Below are 17,604 nucleotides of genomic sequence, written 5' to 3'. Positions count from 1 at the left end.
TAAATTAAAACACCCGAAACCACGTATTGGTTTGACGGCCACTACAAAAGGGGAAAAACCCGAATTCTTCAAACAAAGGAAATCCCCTGTTCAATGCAGAGGAAACTTTGTATCAACTTCTCAGATATTGATTTTTATCTCCTTACCATCTCTTTGCTTTTGAGACTTGCAATTGTGTCTTACTCCATAATTTATCTTTCGCAAGTTATTTAAAACAAAAATATGAATGACAAAGAAGAGCAGACACGTTTACAGGAAACGACAAATGGTGTCCAAAAATAGTTGTGTAAGTAATTATAATAAGTGACTCATATTTTGACGGTCTAACCCCTCACACATATTATATATATATATATATATATATATAGAGAGAGAGAGAGAGAGAGAGAGAGAGAGAGAAAGAGAGAGACAGACAGACAGAGACAGAGATAGATAGACAGCTTTGACGAGAAAGCTTAAAATAACATGGTAAGCGATGTTGATTTACCTAAACACTTTAATAAGTTGACGCAAAGCGAACAAAGGTAAATTTATCACGGATGTCGTCTGCAGTCCTCTACGATATCCGTCATTTGAGTGTACAATGTTTGAACTCGCTTTAATGACAGTCGCCATGTTCCGCCGGCACTCCACTCGCTTCCCTGACAGTCATGAAATGCTAACGAGATGGTAGTATGAGGCTGTACGGGCCACTTTAATCAAACTGCTCGGCTCTCAGCCGGGGACTCCAGACTTCGAGGAACGCCTGAAAAGGCAGCCATTAAAAACTGGAGCGCTTTTTATTCGAGTAAAGAGATCACGCTGGGGAAGCAACAGGTGGTTTCCAGTGACCTGGAGTAATACAAAAGTATTCCACGTCGAACATCATTGCGATCAAATGACAGTAAACCAAACTAGAACGAGAAGACCGAACAATTAAAAAAGACACTGGCGTATTGGCTCGGAAAAGAGAAGAATTCGTCTACGAAAGAGCGCAATCTGATTTATGTCACAAAGTGCCCTTATTGGGACATCCTGCCTACATCTCATCCAGTGCGTGCTGCTGTTCGCTGATGAGTATAGATCAACCTAGCTGTCAGATCTCCATAATAATGAAAAGTCCTTCAAAATTTCCAATATGTGTCAGCATTTTTTGACCTTATGCAAAATTTAACCAGATTTGCATTTTCGCTCAGGCGGTAAATGGAGACAGAAATTACTTTCCCAGCGGACGTGGCGGCCGATCATCCAGATGACAGACTCGATGTACACCGGGCCGTCGTTCTGATCTTAAACACTGTGCATAGGAATGAGAAAGAAAAAGCTGCGTATACAATGCTGAAAATGCAATTACACATATTTACATACACATACATAAGTATATACATAAATACGTATATATACGACATAGATAGACATATATAAATACATAGATTGTACATAGATACATAGATACATAGATAGATACATAGACACATACATATTCATAGACACATACATAGATACATACATAGATAGATACAAAGATACATAGATACATACATAGATACATACATAGTACATACAGAGATACATACATACAAACATGCATGCATGCATGCATGCATGCATGCATACATACATACACACATACATACATACATACATACATACATACATACATACATACATACATACATATACATACATACATACATACATACATACATACATACATACATACATACATACATACATACATACATACAAGTGCTTCCTAAACTTGCTCTTTCATTAATTTCAAAACTTTGATCGGAAATAAGAGACTCGGAGTTAATTTGATATGGAAGTGATGTCTCGGTGAAAAGTTACCATCGTTCGAAAAATATAGACGGTGATAGTAGGAATCTTTTGTTGCATCGAAAATGAATTTGTGATTTCAATATCGATGATCTGCACCGATCCATCTCGTCATCTCATAAAATCACTGTCAGGTCATGACCAGTTCACAACAATGGTTGCCGACGCTTGCACGTCGCTTGACCTTCACTTTGCGAAATAATGGGTTCACGTACGCCAGCAGTCGCCACTTGTGCCACTGACTGACATTTGAAAAGTTCTGTTTGTGTCAAACCTGTCCGATAACCGCGCCATTGTTATTGCAAACAAACACAAACAGGTGAGTGGCGTTTATTACTGTTTTCAGCTAGGTACCTTGGTCGTTAGGACAGTTTAAGAAAGATATATAACAAAACGTACCTAATAGTTTAAGATAATTTTCCTGTTGACAAATCACGTGAAAAAGGAGATTACAAATATTTCTCGCGAATTCGCCAAATACCAGGTCGTTCTGTAAGGTGTTATGCATTTGTCTTGGCTTAAATGATGCCACTGCTCCGCGTATCCCCATTATTTGGTTGTGACTAAAGTTTTGGATGTTTTTGCACTCTCGGGGCACGTGATTTCCGCACTGTGCCTGGAATTTCCCCCTCCAAACCAAAACTGAAAGATTGTGTGATGTTGGCAAAGTCAGCGAGGGCTGACACCTCGTCCGTGTCGTTTTAAATCGCCCGTTGTCCTATTGCCCTGCAGGAGCTTCGGGGTCAAGGCCCCCCTCGTTAGAGTATGTCAGTTGTAAACAAAACCACTTTGCCGGGTTCAGCAGAAATAACAGCATTGCTAGGGTAACTCTGTACATTTTGTTATGCTAGAGTTGAACATACTGCAGTTGGTAAGAGTTTCACAGCAGAGGCCGACTGTACAGAGATGGCGAGCCAAAGGATGGATATAATCATCGCATTATACATTTCGGATGTTGCTACGAGTTACGGTAAAGCCACCTTCGCAGCTATTTGTTTAAGCATTCCCGGATGTCGAGACAAAACTCGCATCCTGCATTCCGAAGTTCCATAATTTCACCTAATCCTTCACAACGTCTATCAGTTGTTATACAGATACAATACGTGAATTGTATCCGTTAGAAAACACATTACCCGCCCTTATTTGTATAAATATATATTTATTTTTGTAATTCGTTAGCTAACTAGGCGCATGCACGGGTTTCCATGGGGATTTTCAACGAATAAAGTTTTTTTGCTTGTGTGACCTAGACATGGACTCGTATGACGTAACGCACAAATAGCGGTGCATTCATCCATTACGATCGCGAATATCAACATCCCTGTTTCGATTTGACAGCATTGAGATGCATTTTTGTGGACGAAGTGACCACTTTTTGACATTTTCACAAATTGATGTATTTCCTGTCAGTTGTGATGTTTTTCTTCATCCTGACAACTGCAACTGGGTCTTGCCTGCGTCATCATCGCGTCGGTGCTCTACACGCGGCTCCTGGCAAAATGACAGATATGCTCTCCACCAGAAGTGTACAGCAGAATGCGTGTTGTAAAAAATATTTACATGTACTTCTGAGCGGGGCAAGAGTGTAGACATATGATAACAGATCATTCGTCATATTCTAGTCGTAGAATGGTAGAAAATCCATCACGGTCAGGAACAGAAGAAAAACAGTGGAAGTTGAACTTCGTCCATGTCGAAGTTCACCAAGGAGAGTGGCCTTGCAGAACAAAACCTGAATGCTCGAACTTCAGTCTTCGATGATCAACAGACCAGACAAACAATTACGGGGTGGGGGCACTCAAGAGGCTAAGCACACTCCAAACTGTACCTACATGTGTCACCTTAGCGTTGCATTACAAATTCCATCAGCTCCACGATAATGAATATTCACCACAAATCCGGCTCACGCGAGATCTCGTGATCACCTGCTTGAAGTTCCGACGGAGCAGTTTGCCATGCATAAGAGGTATCAAAGCTGCAGACCAACAAAATGACTGAGCCAATGAAAGCGAATTTTGTTCTGAGAAAGAGGTGAAATGCAAATGAAATGGAATGTTTAGTGACAGAAGGGCGAAAGTCATCCGAAAGACAGACAAAACACAAACACGGATAGCTCGTGATCAAGGGCTATACTTTGTACTGAAGTTAGCTGCGGTATTTGTCCCCGGGGTTTCTGCAGTGCTGGAACTTCGATAAGAGCAGATCAAAGTACGTCGGTGTGTTGCAATACTTTTACATTCTGGTTTTGAACGTTAAATCATGGTGGGTTAAGTTCCACAGTGGCCAAAAGTAAGGTTCATATTTCACGTCACGTTGATGAGACGACCGGCCAACACAAGAGTTCGGCAGAGTCGTGGAGTGGAATACCGGTACATGATGGAGGGGTTTCTCAATCCTGTTGTGGGGAGTCTTCGCAATACGGGCTTCAACGAAATGATGTGTATGTGCTAACGACGAGCTATACATTTATTTATTGTACGCAGTGTTATAACCACGGCACCGGATCGCCAAGCGCATCGCCAACTCTGAACTCCGTACAAGAATGTCACGACCGCTGGTTATCACTCACCCTGTTCGCCAACCGTGTCTTGCCAACGAGCGATCATTAAAATAGTCGCCCTGGATAATGGCTGTTTGTTTGATTAAAGACTAGCAAATGTTGACAATCCTGGAGGGAGTGTCTCATTGCCATTGGAAACGATGAAAGGAAGGGTAGATAACGCCAGGATTGAATCTTTTTCCTGTCTACGGCGGCGGTTTACACAATCAGTCGAATTAAGATAGCATCGCTCGGTCCGAGTAGTTTAAAGTTCAATGTCAGAAATCATCCTTCCTAAATATAATAAAGAACGTTCAAACAGCGACAAGAGGACAACAACCACCGATTTAAAAAAGGCACATGCGCATAATTAACTTTTCAATGAATATGATGCTTAATTAGATCACATGCTAAACCATATGTCATCTTCGTCTCGTATTTACATTTATATGCACACCAAGTGACACAGAAACCTATATACAGGCTATTTTGGTATTAGGATTTTTTAAAATATAACTCTGACTACCGTTGTTTTTAACCAAAAATTCTCCGTCCCCCCCCTCTCTCTTTTTTTTGCTCCCCGGTCGCATTCTATTCGTGTTGGACGTGGCAACAGATGTATACCTTCTTTTTAGCGACTACGTCATCAAGACGATAAATTTGCTCCCAGTACAAACACGTATATCAGCGATAGGTTGATCAGAATACCCGCTCATGTACAGGCAGCGAAGAAAAAGTGACATCTGTCCCTCTCGCTTGTACCTCAATGATCTGTTAATCATGTCTTCGTCCATTCGGTCCATTTGATAAAAACAAGCGTTTTACAAATTCACAAAACTTTTCAAACGGTCGAATAAGTGCAATTCCCAACGCGTATTGCGCATGCTCAAACTTGAGAAATGGTATCGACACAAAGCAAAAACAAAACTAGGCATTACATCGACAGTATCGTCAGCCGCGCTCACAAACTGTTTTCCCGCGTGAAGCTACAACCTTGGGCGCACTTAGTGCAGTAACCTTCTGACGGGTGGCGAGATATATTAATATCAACTTCTTACGTAATTCGCAAGGTTAAAATACATAATTTTGCCGTAAACAGGAAAAGGCTAAGATAAAAAGATATATATCGAGGAAACTGTATTCTTAAAGTTGTGTCCATATTGTTTGCAAGGTAACTAATCCGCGCGGTATACAGGGCACACACGCAAAATTCTATAACACCAGGAAAAATCACATAGTTTAAGCAGTATTCTGTGGATTACCTTTAGGAGATGTGCGATAAACAATCGCGTGACAGCACAATGCGAAATGCAATGCATTTTGACATGAGAACCGGAATGCATCCTGTTTATAATTAAATGAGACGTTATGTCGTCGTGCAGGCATTGAGTGACGCTGGCTGTAATGGTATTTATTCGCCTCTCCCCGCGCGTAGCACAACATTAAAACACTCAAATGCGATTCTGTCGTGACAACTCACTGAAACGGTGATGATACGCAACAGACATTCAAATAGCGGCAACAGGCCGTGAAAAACAACCATTGGGAGAATAAAAATGGCATTTTTTTTATCGCTCCCGATATAGGAATTATATCAAATGTTTGCTTTGTGTATTTGCGCTGTCTCACGCTCCGTGGAATTAAAAGACAAAGCGTTTTTCGATTATTCAACCTGTTTTCGTAGTCTGATGCAACATATTGTCAAGTTGCACGCATCGTTGTTTCATTGTGGGTCAAGCTGTGATGCTACTGGAAACCCCAACGCCTCGCGTAGAAATTGTAGCCGCGAAAGTACGCCATCACGTCTTTGTCTACAGAATGCCGTCTATACTGCGGGCTCCTGTTTGAAAGCTTATGTCGCCAAACTAAAAATAACCCTTGAAAAGCTATCTTTATTAATGACTGTACGAAAATACTGCAAAATAGCGAATTCACAGCGCGTGGGCGGTATTCCCTGCAAATCTGGCGTAAATTTATCAAGACTCGTGCATTTAAACCCTGCTTCCAATAATATTGGATTCCGTAACGTTGTATACCGTCAGAAGTATATGCTTCGATGTGCCGCGTGTAAATTCTGACATCCAGCGAAAGAAGTGAGACGAAATTTGAATAAATATTAAAACACGGTGATGGAATACCGAAGACGTTGAATATAACCCCCGGGTTACATCCTTTCGAGTCCATTTATCCTTCCTCTCCCGTTGAAATTTAAAACGTAACAATTCAATGCGCGACGTGATGAAATCCCTTCGTTGTTTACAGTAAAGATATCTTCCCTGATGTAGAAAATACGGTGCATGATCAAATAACATACATGGTATTGAGCACCTTGGCAGGAGAACTAACAATAAAAAATGCAGAGAGAGAGAGAGAGAGAGAGAGAGAGAGAGAGAGAGAGAGAGAGAGAGAGAGAGATGCAATATTAGTTTGTTTTCCCCCGAGAAGACTACTTTCCACCATAGCTAATGTTTCCACGTACGAAAATTTCTTTGTTCGGTACAGACGAAGGATAAAAGCATCATCTAAAGGAGGGCGCTCTTTAATTACGATTCTCCTGAGCATCGCTGCTCAAACGATGTAGACTGTTTTCATCCTATCGGTTCGGATTCTGTTGCAAACTTGTCAACAGTTTCCTTATTACATCATTTAGCCGGACATCAAACTATCAATTTCGTAAAATGGTAAATGAACTACCAAATAATGGATTATTGGGGCAGTTTATCCCCATTAACCGTGAAATGCCTTTCATTTGTACTTCGAAGTTAGCGTGTATCCAATTCAACAAAACTGTCGCCTGAGCGAACATTTATGGCAGTTATCGCCACAAATACTCGCCGTTTATCGTTTCCCTGGGTAACCTCGCACCCCCGCTACATAGTAGTTGAGTCTAATTTCCCGTTTCTCATTATGAGAATTTCTGGAGCGTGCCGCCGCGTCAGCATGTTGCGCGTACTTCCATGGCAACAACTGCGGGAGGTACAGGATTCCATTTGAGCAACCCGTGATGATCTGGCATGCAATTTGCAAAAAATAATAAATGATTTATCTTTATTTCAAGTATCGGTGATAGTCGTAAGAATCAAATTGAGATGAGAACGATGTAATCGTAAAGAGGGGTAGTTTATTGCAGTTTACGCGGTGAATTCTGATCGGCATGATGGCACCCCTCAACGCTGGAACAAAACCACCTGTGTTGCTCTCTCGGTGAACTTACGACGACAGTAAAATTTAATAGGACAAAAAATTCTGTAGTGATGAAATAAATTCACACAGATATTCCATTGCGAGACAGGAATTCCATTGTTTGTGAACGTGATTGCACAGAGTTGAGAGGATATGAGTGAAGTCTACGGCAGAATTTTTGTGAAGGAATTGAGTTCACGACCCATACTAATCGTTACATGATTTTTTTTTTATTTCATTCTTCAACTCTGACTGCCCTGTTTTGATTGTCCAAGACACATGTTCAGACTCTCTGATTTTTTAAAATTCTTTTCTGATCTTGTGAGGGCTAATTTTAAAGCTCTTGGAGGGAGTTAGAAAAATGTTCAGCTTCTTAGTTTTTCGAAAATCAAAAATTTTATTTTCCCAATGGAATTAACACACAGCGGCCATTTTGAATTTTAACTATCCATGAAGGTCAGGTAATTTGTTTCTCTGGTACCAAACATTGCACGGTGACCCCTGATTTCTATTACTGCTTTTGGTAAAAGAATGATTGAAAGTTTCATTGAGGAAACTTTGAGCAAAAGTTTAGGTCTCAATTTCGAGGCGCATACTACCTTAAAGGGTGCAACACAAATAAATCAATAAATGTACAAATAACGGCTGTTATTTTCTTTACTTGGACAAGGATCATGCAAAATTCTTTGTCCTGCTAATAAAGTACTGACGCTTAATTTGTTGCAAACTGAAGGTGGAGGACACAGGTAAAAAATTGTCTTTAGTAGGGTGACCCAGACAGGTGTAGAGTTGCAGAGTACGGGGATCGCGGGATGCCCTGCTGCTGCGGAGTGTCTGCGGCCTGCAAGTGACCCTACCTCCCCCTCCCCCAATCACACATCCTCTGGCTTATTAGCTGCGGGTGAGTAAGCATTGGCTGCAAGTAGATTTCTGCCCTTCCCATCACATTAGGACAACCAAACTCTGGTGACAAAGACAAGTACAAGATCAAATTCAATGACCGAGCCAAGATGGTTCATTTAAAAGTAAAAGCATCCACTGTTTGGAATTTTCAGAAATAAAAAAAATACTCAGCTGTAAGGAGACTAGTGGTGCCTTAGCCTGACTGAGCTTCTTTGAGGGGTTGATGTTTAGGGAGGTAAAATTAAAGCTGTTGAATACCATTTGAACTTACTATCACCTTTCACCTTGGCTGATATCTTTTTAAAAAAAACACTGGTACAAGGAAAGCTTGGTAGAATGCACCTCAAGGCACAGATTTTTGGATTCAAATTTTCCACACTTTGTTGGTTCACTGGATTGTGAGATTACTGTCTGTGTATTTTTCAGATGTCGCCCACCAATACAATTCCTTGTAAGAGATATGTTAATTTAGCATGTAACAGAGTTTCTTATTGGTTAGCTAGAAAAACAGGTACAGGTATGATTGCGATGTTCAACTTTTTACTCAGCATAACAAACAACCACACTGAAATGTATAAAATATTAATATTTGGATTGAATTTTCTTGCAACGCTCCAAGGATAACCTATGGAGTATATCTGTTGGCAATGTGAATCCCAGTGTATCCCGGTGGTTTGGAAGATCAAAACTTTTTTAGGAAATAAACACACAAAAGACAAAGTAGGAGTTTGGATTTTCTATATTTTAGTAACATTTTCTGTCAGATAATTACTTTCAAGAAAAATAGCAACTGTACAATGTTCCAACAAGGAACAAAATTTGAAGATATGAACAATATGAACAATGGTCTGGTGAAGAAAATGCTATTAACCACAAATCTAAGCCATACTTCAGCAGTAAGGGAGATTCCACTGTGGTTCCCAGCACAGGCTCTGGAATAGTTGACATATTTACATCGCTCCTGGTAAATTGAACAGAAAAACAAAAACATCCAACTAGAAGGAAAGCAGAATAATTGCTACCAAAGCCATGAAATGTTGTAACATTTCATTACTTTTTCTGACAAAATATTCACAATGAAATTTTTTTACTTTGGTCAAATGATTTCAGCTTGGAATTATTTTTAACCCCATTCTCGAAAAGATTTCAGTTTTCGTTGAAAAGGAACAGAACACGATGGCTTTGGTGATGCCCTTGTCAGAAACTGTCAAGACTCGCTGTAACTCTGTACCTGCAAAATATTTTAACCTGTTCCACCCTATGTTACCTGTAAGCCGGTCCACAGTCACCATTGGTAACAATGGATTTGGGCCAAACCATGGCTGCAAAAGGGTTAAATTAATGGTTGGAAAAATTTCAAGTGATCAAACGTTATGTAAAAGTGATATTTGACTGTTGTTTTCAGTTGTGTTTCTTGACAATACATCTTGAAGTGTGTAAGCGGCTGTCGGCATTTAGCGTTCCCTATTTCGGCAATTATACGAACATGTCTGAAAACATCACAGTGATACAACATCCAATGAAACCAAGACCCTGAGTCATGTGATCAGTTTAGCAGGCTTACGTATCTTCACTGAGGATGAGCACAGTCTGACTTGAATTCACATCTACATCGCCAACTTTGGTTATCTAACTTGCCACTTGACCGATCTCTGCAGGGATTCTGTCACATCTTTTCTATGCAAATTTATTAATTATGTATGCAAATTTGCACAATAGTTATGCAAATTACCATACACGGTGACATGCAACCTGAAATGTAAGTGCTGCAACACCGCCTTCCTATTTGGTCGTCACCTTTCATTCATAACTCTGTATCTATCAGTTGATATCAATTTTTCTCAGAGTAAACAAACTTTCAAAGGATGTAATACACAAATAGAAAAATATTCACATGTGTTGAAACTTTTCTTGTGATTGAAACAAATTGCAGAAAATTTGAGATTGATAGGATGGGAGCTGCATGAGTTAGATTTTGTTTTGCAAATTAGCAAACAGAACAAGGAAGTTAGGATATTGGATCATTTTACATGGGAAAATCTCACAGAGTAGAATTTGCACACTTGTCTGAGACCAGGTGTGTTGAGCCAGTGTCACCTAATCATTGAAAAGAGCAATACTATTGTTTTCTGTGGCAGAATGTTTGTAAACTCTGATTGGCTGGTCAGACATGAAGACGTGAACCAATGGTTCTGTTCCTGAATAAAAAAGATGTGTGGTAAATTCTGTAGACTCTGTTCGCCCACCAGATCATGTGAAGCCAGTACTAATCAACCTACATGCACAAACGCATGTGGAAATACCCATATTCTATGAGCATCTGCACATGTGGTTTTTTTGTACCATGGTCCATTTGAATTCTGGGTTCAACCCGTTGCAGACTGGCATTTTCCAAAGCAGGCTTTTCAATGAGTTCTCTGTAAAATGGTTGAAACATCAGTTGCATCGGGAAATAGCTTCTAGACACCAAAGAATTTTGGTGGCATGACAACTGTACTTCTAATTCTTCTTTCAAAGTGATGCACTTTGATAAATGTCAACACTCCTATAAGCACTTAATATTTTTCTTCAAGGAATAAAAATAATTAAAAAATTAAAAACACTGAAATATGATTTGAGACCAGTTGTGAATTCTTTTAAAAAGGCTGCTTCCTCCTCTAGTACAGTGGAATGTTCCACTGCAAAGGCCTGCTCCTCCTACTGCACAGTTGAACATTCCATGAAATGGGGCAATCCTCTCATGGGTATTGACGGTCCTGGGAACAGCTTGCAGCCTCTCTCTACAGAGTAACACGTTGGTCCTACGATAGCACATCGGAGTCATATCAAATCTCCAAATCAAATCTTTTGTTAACGCTGACATAATGCTGAGCTCACATTTCATATATCTGTGATTCTTCATTCGGACACGTTTTCAGAGAAAAAAGCAATTCATGGACGGTATCTTTCGCTGCGTGAGCAAAACAAAGTTACAGATAATGACATCGTCTTGGCTAATGTTATAAAGGCTTTGATTCCTTTTACTGGAACAAGAACACTCAAATATCCTGATCACGTGTCATCAATCCTGCTTTGCTTGTTTAGACTGCCTTTTTAATTTCCTAGTCCGTTCATATCGTATTGTCTCACACTCTAGTGATGAGAGTTCTGCAAGTCTTTGTGTAAAGCAGGGAGGTGCGCCACCGATGGGGTCTACGTATTTGGCCACTGGAAGGAGAAGAGAGAAAAAAACAGGGAAAAGGTGATTTTATAAATGCTATACAATGATGTCATAGTCAAGCATCTTTATTGGATGGAATAAATCACATGAGTAGATTCGTGAACTCCTATTGGCTGAAAAGATGACTGCGACACTTTGATGTTGACCAATACACGTTTTGTCATTTGTCATTTGAATTCAAGATATCGTTCTGGTTATTCTTCCCTAATTGGTGTAATATAAAAGTATTCGGTGTTAATGGTGTTGGTTTAATCGGTAAAATTTAAATTAATCCACTCGTGGTGTGCAACATACGCTTGTGTCTGTGAGAGTCGTTACTGTCATGTGAGTTCTGTGACTGCTGGTAGACTTGAAATGAACAGCCCCTCCCTCTCAAGCATTCTCTTGCTTTCCCTCAGCACTGTTTAAGTACTCATAAAACTTGTGATTTAGTCCTCAATGGATTGTATAGAATGATAATACTCACTTTTTGAACTTCTGTCAGGTGCCATCGGTGACATGGACGACGATATCACTGATTTGCCTTTCGTCCTTGGCGGCGGAGATCGTAGCCGTGTGTTAAAACAGTCCTTTTGAGATCCACTGCTACCTCCGCTGTAACTAATACAAGTACTGCCCCCTCCTCGAGGGGAGGGTGATATTGCAAGTGTTCCCATGGCAACAAGACTGTCCGGGTTAGAACCGTTCATTCGGGAGGTGGGCACTGAAGTGTCCCGTGAGAAGTAATTGTTTCTGCCCATGGGCCGGAAGTAATTCTTACGAGACATCTCCACTGGCGAGCTTTCGTCACGTTGACCTTGGGAGAGAAAAGTCACAGTCAAGGTCAAGTTCTCAACTGGTTACATTTCATGATAATATACCATTTTCAGGTGAGAATCATTGTTGCAGGGATTGTCATCTAGGCGGGTTTGTTTGCTGGTTTTACAAAAGTCTGACGTAAGTTTCTAATTTGATCATACTCTGTATGACCAGCAGAAAATTCAACTTCGAAAAATTAAGGAATTGGTTGACCAAGAAGTCAATAATAAAGGTATTTGTACATCAAATCAACTCTTTTCCATAATAATGGACTATTCATTGGGGACAATTATGAAGACAATTAAAATTTTTAGATTGGCAAGACTAAGACAACAAATTACCGCCGATAATGTTTCTAACTGAAATATTTTAATTTGGAAGGACGATTAGATGACAAAAGTAACTGATAGATATAGCTCCTAAAGCTTTATAAAGGGTTTCAATAAGAAAAGCTTCAAATCACTCTTTTTGGACATACTGATCTAAAGCATTTATAACCATAACCTTTTATGAAGCTTCAGATCAGTATATACATATTTGTGTGTGTGTGTGTGTGTGTGTAAAAGTATAAAATAAAGTCATGAATAATTTCCTGAAAAACTTCCAAACAATGAAGTGTGCAAGAAAAATGTGACTAAAAAAGGAAGGCGATAAAACCCACTCTGGTGCAGGTTGCTTCTAATATGCGTAACTGTAACTCAGATTATGATATCAAGTATCACACTGTACTGTAACTCATGTGATGTGCTCATAGACTTGAAATTTGCAGGTAATTCTTTCTGAATCCACATTTAATGTTTGAAAAGAAAGATGGTTTTAAAAGTACAGATTTGCTTTCCTTGTCAAAGACAAAAAACAATGTTATCCATTTTAACAATAGATTTCAGCTTAAGTTTATAATTTGTGACACTTAGATAATGATAGGGATCTAACAATTTTTTTTTAAAAATTCACCCTTCTGATCCAACTACTAGCTTTTACCCAGTGGTTTTGAATGGCAGGGTTGGGCCTGCTTACTTGGGAATGGGGTGAAAGGGTGTGTCCAACAATTATTTGAAGGCAAGGTTAACTTAAGGGCCCCCTGAACCAAAACCTTACCAATACCTGAAATCACTTTCAGAGGGGCTTTCCTCAGAGGAGGCACATCAAATCCATCTTTAAAGCAGTTACGAGTTAGGGTTAGGTTTATTCTAAGGTTATCATTAAATCAAAACACTGTAAATTGACCTTAAAAGACGGGTGGGGGTGGCGGGTGACGCTAGAAAAGTCTTTCCTATTTGAAGCATTTAACAATACCATCACACATTATATTGTGAAATAAAATGTTACACTACACATTTTCTGTTTTGTCACAACCAACTTAAGGGAAAACATCTAGATGTTTAAGGACATGCTTTGCATATTTCACAAGATCATCGCTCTGTAGCAAACAAAAAATACCTCCCCAACATAAAATGAGGGCATCCTAATCGGTATTTTGTAATTGAACAGTCTACACTAGGATGAAAAAACACCTGGACAATTCCAATATTAATGGAACATTAGGGGAGTGTTGGGGGTTAACTTCATGCACAGCACACCGTGACAGAAAAAAAACCCATTAAAAACAAAAATATCAAACTCCATGCTCAGTCAGTATTCAGAAAGAATTTGTGGAACAAAAAGTTGATGTGGCGAGATTGGAAAAATGAGAAAAATGAGAAAAAATGGAGAGAGTTGAAGTGCCAGGCGAGTTTTTTTGTTGTCTACCTGCCATATGATGGAATACACCATTATAAGAAGGCAGTAAAGGTGGTAGGAGCGTCCTTTTAGCAAGACCTGAGGAAAAATATACTTAAAAATTGAATTTGATTGTCAAAATTCATCTAGATGGAGATGAATATCAAATATAATGTACAGGAAAAAATAGATCAAAATCAATAATAAAGCAATAAAAAAAATATTTAAAGATGGAAAGGAGGAATATAAAATTGAAAATAAAATTTAATTAAAGAATGCAAACTAGTTTGACAACAGCACTGTCTGGTTGTGCATTGAAACAAAGACTTTGGAAAAAAATAGTGGAAAGCAAAAGGGGAAAAAATGAAATAATGAATTAAAAAAGTAGGGATTCTGCTCCCAATTTTACTGCCTTCTTTGCTTTGTTATGTTTTAATGTTCAAGATTTAGGATGGAACACACAAGGTACCAGACAACACTCTTGTAAATAAAAGTAAGTATTCACACGAAAAAAAAAAAGGAAAAAAACACGGCAAGAAATTAGAGACCTCTCAGATATGACTATGGAAGATAAAAAAGCCTTGTTTCAGTGTTAGTTTAAATGTTGACTGAAACTTGAAAAGTATTTTCTCAAATCTGCATGAAGATTTACATTACTGGCAAATCTTCAAGTTTCAGTTTTAAATATGTTTATGCTCCCCTCCCCGAGCTGTGAATGGTCTGACCCATTCATATTGTGAATTGTCAACTGTAGACTTGGCAAACTTCAGAGATGAGGTGCATGATAACAGTAAGGATTTCCAGTCTGGGTTTACAGTTTTCTGTGCATTGTAGAAATTCAATTTCTTTATAAAAACCTTGTGGTCTTTTGTTGTTTATGATCATATGAAATATTGCAATATAAACATTGGCATTTGTCTTGAACAAAACGTTTTTGCTTGCTGATAATTCGTCTTGAACACTTAGCCAACTTCCTAACAAGTGAATTATTTATAGAAGTCTCCATCGCTGATGTTTCACAAATGCACTGCATGTATTGTAAAAACTGCAGAAACGCAGACCTCGGATGATGTGATTTACTTAAAATCAAAATAATGAAGATGACCATTGTATCAGACATTTCAAAATGACTGCTTAGCAGACACAAACCCAAAATCTTACTGTTTAGAAAACATGTAATTCTTGTTGGTACAATGGCTGTAACTGTTGATAATATTTTCACTATTTCTGCTCTAGCAAATATCCGGAATGTTAAAATAACCAGGAAGTGTATTTGAAAAACAGAACCAAAAACAAGAACTGTATCAAAAGTTAAAGCTATATCACACAGTGCACAGAGAAATCCTTTTTCAATATGCCACATACCTTTTCCATCCAGTCTACTGTTATTCCCGGAAGTCTCCGTGTTTGTCCGCCTTTCTCTCTCCCGCTCTATCCGCCTCTCCAGGTTCCTGAACTCCTCCGTTGACAAGTGTCTGTTGACTTCATTGTGCTGGCTGTATGACGAGAGGAACTCTTGCGTTGAGAATGTTGAGTTGGGGGCCGTGGCACTGCAAGGGGGAAGCAGATACACACAGAGAAGCAAAGTCAAGAGATGTTGGCAAGCACCTAGTTAAGTATTAAATAAACCATTTTTATTTGTTGATGAAAACCCCTCTTTATTACCAATCTAGAAATTGGGCATAAATAACATTCACGTTGCATTCAGGCCAGGCTAAACACTCAAAGTAATGGGGACAGTACAAACTACATGCACATTTATGCATAGACGCTCAATCTTGTAATTTCTACCGACCAGGGTCCCTCCATGTACAGACAAACCTTTGATATGTCTGTATGTCCAAAATTTTATGAACATCGAATGCCAAAATAAAGTCAACCAACTATAGTGAACATATCCCTTACATGACTATTCATTTAAAATTTTCCACAATCTGAAAAAATCCTTCACCTTGTTTCTGATACCAAGTGTTTTAGAAATATTTCCATGCGAGGCAATAGTGTACATCTTAATAGCCTGAATGAGAGCTGTTTGTATGGTTGCTAAGGAAGAAACAACTCTGACAAAAACTCATTTAAATCGCTGTTACTAACACAATGAAGGCAAGAGTGAATCGTTCACAGAATAACTAAACATTTCAATTCCGTCTGGCTTCTGTTTTGTGTGTGTGGTATGACCTCTGACCTCTTGAGTAACTGTCCCCTTTTCAAATTGAATTGGGGAACAAGGGCTGAAGAGTTATAGCCTGTGAATTGTTGCATAGATCATGCACGTCTGTTGATTTCAGCTTCTACTGATTGGCATACTCTGTTGCTAATCAGAGAACCACTCTGGAATTCAGCAGTGTATTTTGAAGCTGTGCAAATTAACTGGACAGACTTTACACAGATTAACGTTAACCTTGTTGATGAATTTTGAATGAATTCTGATATATCCAATAGAGATCGAGATCTGATCCGCAGAGACAGTTTGTCTACTGAGATACTTGTTTTTGATGACATTTATTTTAATTTACATTCATTACAAGCATCAGACCTATCCTTCAATTTTTCTCATTAATGTCCATTTCAATTTCTATCCAATTTAATTCTGTTCTATAGAAATTGACCCAGTCAAAGGTCATGGCAACAAGAAATTAGGGATGAAAATCTTTTTGCCGTCTACAATGCACACAACCATCTTTCATCACTGTTACATGCACAGCGCAAACAGAAATTTTCACTTACATGGCAAATCCACAAACCCGATCAATACAGAGAGCAGAAACACTGGTGTGTTTTTATCAAACCCTGATAAGTCAATAGTGAATACACAGGCTTTGTGAAAACGCATACAAATCAGTGAAAGTAATAGTGTTTTGATTCACCATTGATTATTCATTTAATTGTTTAAAGCTACATGTATCAAATATTCTTGATTTCAACACAATAAGACCATTAGTTTCCATGGTGACTGAGAAAAAACACAGAAAATAAATACGGCAGAGTTGCTAATATTGCAAAGTGGTATCAGAGTAAACACTGGCCTACATTTCTAAAAATATGTACACTCAGAGTTATGTTATAATCCAAGTCAGCAGGAATTTAATTACCATAAGGAAAGAAATGTTTCAAAATTGAATTTTAACCGGGCAATGCGTGTTGTTAAACATCTCTTATTAAAAAAGGCCATTCCGTGAGGGATCTGATATTGACAGTTTGGATTAATCATGCATACGGAGATGTCAAAGGTATTTAGTTGTCTGGGCGTCTGATGTGCAAGGCCTTGACTACTAACATATTTAGAGACATTAGAATAAACACTACTCCTGACATAGAACATTCTCCATGCTTTGGTTGAGCTTATAATTGTTTTAATAGCACGGATGGATCTATATTCAAGCAATTGGGGGATTTGAGAGGGAATTCTGAATATTGAAACATG

The 17,604-nt window shown here is 38.8% G+C and overlaps 1 protein-coding gene across 4 annotated transcripts in view; it reads right to left on the bottom strand.

Annotated features, from left to right (window-relative positions):
• Positions 1–9,166: 9,166 nt before the first annotated feature.
• LOC139133432 (uncharacterized) overlaps positions 9,167–17,604 on the bottom strand; it is a 96,291-nt gene continuing 87,853 nt past the window's right edge. For all 4 annotated transcript variants that reach the window (XM_070700025.1, XM_070700029.1, XM_070700027.1 and 1 more), the window contains 3 exons: positions 15,546–15,730; positions 12,130–12,459; positions 9,167–11,650 (listed from right to left, as the gene is read on the bottom strand). In XM_070700025.1, the coding sequence (XP_070556126.1) occupies positions 11,505–11,650; positions 12,130–12,459; positions 15,546–15,730 (661 nt within the window). In that variant the 3' untranslated portion in view covers positions 9,167–11,504. The remainder of the gene's footprint in view (positions 11,651–12,129; positions 12,460–15,545; positions 15,731–17,604) is intronic.

This window comes from Ptychodera flava, chromosome 5 (genome assembly GCF_041260155.1).
Source record: "Ptychodera flava strain L36383 chromosome 5, AS_Pfla_20210202, whole genome shotgun sequence".
In the NCBI taxonomy this organism is placed as follows: domain Eukaryota; kingdom Metazoa; phylum Hemichordata; class Enteropneusta; family Ptychoderidae; genus Ptychodera; species Ptychodera flava.
The sequence above is the reverse complement of the archived record's forward strand: the minus strand, read 5'-3'. Positions and strand labels throughout refer to the sequence as shown.